Source organism: Sinocyclocheilus anshuiensis, unplaced genomic scaffold (genome assembly GCF_001515605.1).
Source record: "Sinocyclocheilus anshuiensis isolate Anshui unplaced genomic scaffold, SAMN03320099.WGS_v1.1 scaffold432, whole genome shotgun sequence".
Classification (NCBI taxonomy): Eukaryota; Metazoa; Chordata; class Actinopteri; order Cypriniformes; family Cyprinidae; genus Sinocyclocheilus; species Sinocyclocheilus anshuiensis.
This window is the reverse complement of record NW_015557124.1, coordinates 709,016-716,827: the sequence shown is the minus strand read 5'-3', so window position 1 is coordinate 716,827 and position 7,812 is coordinate 709,016. Positions and strand designations below refer to the sequence as shown.

Sequence of the window (7,812 nt, the reverse complement as noted above, 5' to 3'; positions counted from 1 at the left end):
ATAGATAGACAGACAGATAGATAGATAGATAGATAGATAGATAGATAGATAGACAGATAGAAACAACAACAAAAATCTTAACATGTCTCTTGACATCAAAAATGTTACATGGTTTCGGTTTATAACAAGAATAAATGCACTGAATTTCTGATATATACTGTAAAAGTAAAGCACTGCCAGCTGTATGTTTAGAATGCATTTAAGCCGTTTTCACCAAAGTCACTAGGAGTATAAAACGGATAAATACATAATAAATAAAAACAACATACTATAAAAACAAAAACAGAAAGAGAGGTGAAAATGGCCATACGGGTTGATGAAAGAACTCGTATATATATATATATATATATATATACGTCAGTATGATTTCATTGCTGCTGATCACAATAACCCAGAATTTGCTCTCCGTTCCCATTCTGAGCGTAAGACGCTCCCAGGAGCTCTGAACTCTTCCTCAAGCACCTTGATATTCCTCACCGTGTGGATGTGTATTTCACCACAGGAAATTCAATTTCAGCTTCTGGGCCGAAATGAAACATCACTGAAGGCCGCGGGCGAACTGAGGCGAGGGAAGTGATCGACGTGTTGACTGCGGCGGACGTTTCCGGAAGAATGGATTCTGCTTTCTTTTCATCCAGTTTGTCAGGCTGGAGTTCAGCACAGCCCAGTCATCTTTATGGTGTGCAAAACTGGTTAAAACAGTCAATATGTCCATAGTAATAGTAGCGTAATGATGCAGAACTTTAGTTTTTTAACCAAACTGGTTCAATAAGACGTTTATTTATTAAAAGTGCAAAAACAGACGACGTGCAAGCGCTCTGACAGAAGATCCAAATGTGCTTCAAACGCACATCGATCTCAAGGTCAGACAGCTTATTAACCTAACACATAAATGTAGCTGTTTGACAAAAAATGGCCTAATTTATAAATAACTATAAATAAACATTTAGGGAAAGCGAAACGATTGCGGAAAATGGGCGGGAACGGGGATTGCAGCACCGTGTGCAATCATCATGAATAAAACATGGTGATCTTGTTGATTTTGTGTGTGTGAGAGTGTTTGTGGATCGTCTGGCCAGGAATTATAATTTCGCTCATCAAACACTGACATCTCCAGCTGCAAACAAGCCACAAACAAACAGCCTGAGACTTCAGCATTAAGCACTGCTAAACATGGAACAATTCAGCAGAACTCAACATCAGGAATATAAATCATAAGGTATTTAATGTGTTTAATGTTTACAATTCCAAATTTCACTTAATTACTCCATTTAATAACTCCATTAATAGTTCAATTTAGCACTTAGCAATTGTAGTAACAATTCTTTTAAAATGAGTTCTAATATAGATAATATATTAAATAAGAGGATCGGTGACCTCGACAAGTAATATGCCAAAATAAATAAATAAATAAATAATTCAATGAATGAATGAATGAATGAATGAATGATTTCCTGACATAGTAAGTGAAATATTAAATAAGAGGATTGGTTTCGTCAGTTATTATGATGCAAAAACAAAACAAAACAAAACAAAATAAAATAAAATAAAATAAAACTGATATAAAACTGAATATTAAATAAGAGGACTGGCAATGTCAGATAAAATGAATGAATGAATGAACGAACATATTTAATAAAAAAATATGAAATATGATGACTGAAAATGCCAGTTATAACAATAAATAAATAAATAAACCCAGTTAACCCAATTTAATTTAATTTAATTTAATTTAATTTAAACTGATGTCCTGATACAGAGGTATATTTTTTTTAGGACTGGCAATGTCAAGAAAAAATAACTAAGTAAATAAATTAATCAATCAAACCTGATGGTCCTAATATAATAATAATAAAACATATTAAATAAGGGGACCAGTAGCGTCAGTTATTATTAAAGAAAGAAAGAAAGAAGAAACGAACTGATGGATTACACACAATAAGATCAACATATGCCATGTTCAAAACAAAGTTCACCCTGAAAAACAAAAACTATTGTGTTCCACAGAAGACAGTCAGTCATATGAATTTGGAGCAGCATGTGCGAATAAATGATGACCATCCATAAATAAAGCACACTTTTTTCCTTGATTTCAAACTGACCCGCCTCCTTCCAGACATCCATCAAATTCTCCATCAGAGCCTCATGTAGTCTGCAAGCGTTGTTTGTACACTTGACCACTACAGGAATGAGTTACTGTGATTCTCTCTCCTGTATGCACACATCTCAGAAGGACAAAGCCTGTCAGGACGTCCTGCTGACAAAGGTCCATGTCAGCCGGAGGAAAGGTCTGCCAGATTCTTTCAACTGTGTTCTCAGAAGCTCAACACAAGCAACATGAAATGTTCTTGAGACCGGATCCTGAGTTTACATTTTTCGCTTTTATATGCTTCATAAATAACTCTGTAAGGTCCATAGAAGGCTTTAGTTGGTGACTAGAGGCTACTCAAGGCAACATGGCTGCAAAACACATTTCCAAGTATTGAGAAAAGCACTCAGAATGCCCTAGAAAAGCTGTAGACACCACACTAAAAGAGCACTAAAAACACTCTGCATAGCAACCACTCAGAGCAGCCCAGCATCAAAGCAGCTAGTTTTGTTTTCTTCAGAAAATGTAAAAAAATAGTTGAATACTGAGTTTGCAAAGCAAAGCTACAGCCTACTTTTACCAGAGATCAAATCAGCAGCAGCTGCAAGGTTAATCTGAAACTGCAGGTTGGTGATTAATAATTGTGTTTTCTATTATCAGTAGCAAGTATTAATATTCTACAAGTTCACATTATACCTGAATCGTTTGTCATTTTCAACTGACTTTAGAAATACATAGGGACGCGCGAAGACAAAACCTCTTTATCTTTATGAGTCCAATGCAGACATACATAATTAATACAAGACTGAATCTTGGGGAAAAATGTTCAGGTTAGATAAAAATTTTGTAAAAAACACTAATTATATTATGAATAAAGGAAGTTACCTTATTTTTAGGATAATTAAGAATTTTTGAATTAAACAATTTCCTATTACTTTTTTAAAATTCTCATTGTGTATTCTCATATATATATATATATATATATACATACACACACACACATGTATAAATACTGTATTTATACAGTATAAATTTGTATTTTTACATATTTAATTAATGATTACATTTTATATATTATTTTGTAATAAATTCATATTTTGAAAACATTGGTTAATATTCATTTAAATTAATATTATATTTAATATTGATATTAATGTGATCAATAGTAATTTGTATGACTTAAAAAACAATATTAATATTAATTACATATTAATACATTAATTTGAATTAAAGGGGTCATATGATGCGATTTCAAGTTTTCCTTTCTCTTTGGAGTGTTACAAGCTCTTGGTGCATAAAGAAGATCTGTAAAGTTGCAAAGACTAAAGTCTCAAATCCAAAGAGATATTCTTTATAAAAGTTAAGAGTCAACCACGCCTACCTAAAACGGCTTGTTCTAACACACCCCCACATGTCTACGTCACGATGTGGGAAGATTTGCATAACGCCGCCCAAATGTTCACGCAAAGAAAGGCGGCATAACTTTTATTCTCACTGTAGTATTGTTGCTGCCGCCGCCATGTCGTGAAGACATATAATTATAATCACAACAAGCACACTATACCACACAAAATGCTCAAAAGGCATACAAAAGTAATACATAAAATTGAATAAATAGCATATTTGACCCCAGTTTGAGGTGAAATATGACCCAGGCATGTTTTCATGGTAATTGTTTTCATAAACAGAAGAGCAAAAACTAAGCCTTCTGTTTTCATTACATCCCTAATGAGTGAACTTTCCTTAAATAACATTAAGGTCACACTTTCACCTTTCCTTCTGCGTCTGCTCTTATTTATCAAAGCTAATTGCCGGTGGTCGTTTGGCCCCGCTCTCGGACATGCACCGTGGCCCTTTCAAAGTGACCAGGGCCCAATCCGCTCGTTTCAAGCCCGAACGGCCTTGCTAAATCAGTCTGTCGCCCTCCGTCCTGCTTTATTTGTCCTTTTTATCCCTCTGTGCTGGCAGACACGGGGCCTGGGGCTGCGTGCTTATTTATCACTGTTACCTCCGGTGGGCCGAGCGCTAAAAGCGGTGGCCTGAGGTGCGATGGAGGATGAGGCTGCCATACATAAGTAGTGTGTATACTACAAGCTTCGTCACGCTGTGACAAAGTCAGTATGGAGTGAGACAAGTGGGCCATCTATCGCAGTAAAACAAAGATTGCTGCCTTCCTCCGTAGTCTTAAAGACGCCGGATTCATCAGAGAAAGTACTAAGTACTATAGAGTTATAGAACATCTTTGACCTAATTCATTATGTATTTTATTCCAGGTTTACCCTTAAAAATGATAATACCATGGTATAGTGATGTTAATATGTTATTTCACAATTTCAGCAACTTTGAAACATATCATGTGGTACTGAATTATTACCACAATGTACCAATTTACTTCAAAGAATACTATGGTAGTGCCTACTTTTGAAAACCATGATAGTTGGATTAAAAACATCTTCATAATATCTCACTCACTTCCTTGGCCTTCATCTTTTCGTGTTCATTCGTTTGAAGCAAACTATTACCATAATTGATAAACCAGGTAAAACTGATTTAATCAATAAGCAAATAATAATGACTTTACTGCATTTATTGGAGATTAGGCAGCAACAACAGCAGTTTATATTATAAACTCAAATCCCATGTTCCTGAGTGTCCACTAGATGGCGCCTCTGGCAGTAATAACCGTCCGTCTCACCTCACCTCATCCCGTCAGCGTTTACTGCTGGACCATAACCTCTCCTCTTGAAACATGCTCCCACCTGCCATCTGGCAGCACTGACAGCGGGGAGGAATTTATGGGAGTGTTGAGGCGCTGACAGGCCAGGTGAGATAGCAGCTCGAGGAGACGGATTGGATGAGAGGGGAGGAGAGGAGAGGGAAACGGGAGGATGCTGCAGATCCACGAACAGCTGGCCTATCACTTATAAAGCTGTTTATGGTGAGTGGGAAAAACGCCAACAGAGACCAACAGCATATAAACTCATTAATTACACAGACGGAAACCTCACACGAGTCCGTCTCCATACACACTCCTGTGCAATGATGAGCGGCCATAGACTAGTTTTGATTTAACTTCCAGATTCAATTTTCTAGAAAAGAAAGGGTTTCGTTTATAAAATGCAACTTAAACTCAATATATTTTGCCCTTTTTTACTTGAAATGAGGTGAGCATTAATTAATAATTATATGAATCACAATCACAGTTAAACAGCTACAAGCTAATAGTTTGCCTCAGAAAACAACAGACAAAATGAAAAAAAAACATTTACTGTGAAAATGTATATACTGTATGATAAAATAATATGACACATATGGTATCTTAATACCATATTATATAATATGGTATTCTAAGCATAAATAAATAAATAAATAAATAACCTGCCTGAGCTACAAGCTAATAGTTTGCCTCAGAAAACAACAGACAAAATGAAAAAAAAACATTTACTGTGAAAATGTATATACTGTATGATAAAATAATATGACATATATGGTATCTTAATACCATATTATATAATATGGTATTCTAAGCATAAATAAATAAATAAATAACCTGCCTGCATGTGCAATACTGGAAATATGCAAAACTTCAAAAATATATCCTGATTTATAATTAAATTTGTGCTGTCAAACGATTAATCGCGATTAATCGCATACAAAATACAAGTTTTTGTTTGGATATTATATGTGTGTGTTCTGTGTATATTCAATATGTATATATAAATACACACACAGTATATATTTTGAAAATATTTACATGTGTTTACATGTCTATATTTATATTCATATAATTTATATTATAAAGAATTATATTTAATGTATAAAAATAACATAGTTTTCTTAAATATATACATGCATGTGTGTATTTATATATACATAATAAATATACACACAGTACACATACATATATTATGTAAACAATAACTTTTATTTTGGATGCAATTAATCACAATTAATCTATCCTCCCTAAAAATACAGCATACTGATCAGAATAAAGAGCAAAAACTGAATCTCATCAACGGCACACCAGACCTAAACACATTTCTGTTCTTACAGTAGGATATAGCAGTCATTCAGCAGACACGATTATCCAAAACAACTTACAGTACAATAATTATATCTAAAATCACCCTGGACTAGCATGATGTATCATGGCTCAAATCTTCAGATATAGGAACGAGTGGATTCCCAAAAAAACAGGGAAAAAAATCACAAGTAAGATAAATAGAGATGCATTCATATATGATAATCTTCAAAAAAAAAAAAAATCCTAAACAGCAAGTACAGACACGCGTATAAGCAACTCCTTCTGGAAAAAATCTTGGTCATTATTCACACCTAAAGAAGCTGACAGAAAGAAAGCTTTATGATTTATGCCACGCTTATGGACATGATGATGAATAATTGCAGCTAGAGGCAGAAGATGTGCAGAAGAATTGAGACATCTACCTGGCCACACCGGCCCCGTTCCAGCAGGCCGTCCCGTCTCCAGAGGCCAGGTCGCTCACACACAGCTGGTCGGCCAGGCCGCCGTAGAACGCGCGGTGCAGCCGCAGACTGCTGAGGAACTCTCTGCAGACACAGAGGAGTGTTTCACTGTCTGTCCAGCAGAGGGAGCACTAACACAGCTGTGTTTCAGCTCTGGAAACACCTGCTGCTTCAACAACTTTTATTAAAAGAAAATCTTCCAATTACTGCAGTTGTCAAGGACATAATATTGTAAGAATGAGCAATTCATATCTTATATATATATATCTCTCTCATAAACATAACCAAAAATGAACTTCATTGGCTACCCCAACTATTTTTCATTTACAGTATATTTTGTATATCTTGTATTCAATGTTAAATATTATTGATTAACATTTTTATATTAACTTGTAAAATGTATTATATAAAATGTATCATATGTAAAAAGACCAACCTATACTGTTATTTTATTAAAAATAAATATTTTTTTCTGTATGAGACAAAAACTAATATTAATATTGACATATTTTGAATATTAATATTGATATTAATATTATATCAATATTAATATATTGAATATTGATATTAACATTAAGACTGATTTCTAAATAGTATTATACATTATTAATACTACATAATATTTATGTAGTTATTATCATTAATCATAATACAATTTAATTATAGACATAACCAACATTTCTTGTCACTAACAAGATGTTTGTTTGTTTGTTTGTTTTTTAAGCCCCCCAAATATTTTACATATATTTTATATTTTTTGTATTCCTTGTATCACCTTGTTAAATGTTAAATATTATTGATTGAAATTGGTATTTATATATAAAATATATCATATGTACAAAGTCCAATTTATACTGTATATATGTTATACAAAATAAGTATTTTTTCTGTATGAGACAAAAACAAATATTAATGTTAACGTTATTCCAGTATTCATGTTATTAATATTAAGATATATTTTGAAAATACTATTATACACAACATTTGAATTAACTAAAAATACCATTATACCATAATATATCAAATATTAATAATTATGTATGTACAAATACACATTTATAATGCATTTATTTTATTAAATATATTTTCCTTTATATTATTATTAATTATATGTGCAAAAAAGACCAATTTATACTATATTTATATTATTATAAGTGTATGCGAGACCAAAACAAATATTATAATATTAATAATGTATAATATTAATGTCATTATTATTAAGACATGCTGTTTTCTAA

General features: G+C 33.1%; 1 protein-coding gene across 2 annotated transcripts in view; it reads right to left on the bottom strand.

Moving 5' to 3' along the window:
* The window catches only part of LOC107677851 (glypican-5-like), a 194,687-nt gene that overhangs the window by 124,705 nt on the left and 62,170 nt on the right, over positions 1-7,812 (bottom strand). For both annotated transcript variants that reach the window (XM_016472914.1, XM_016472913.1), the window contains exon 5: positions 6,536-6,658. In XM_016472914.1, the coding sequence (XP_016328400.1) occupies positions 6,536-6,658 (123 nt within the window). The remainder of the gene's footprint in view (positions 1-6,535; positions 6,659-7,812) is intronic.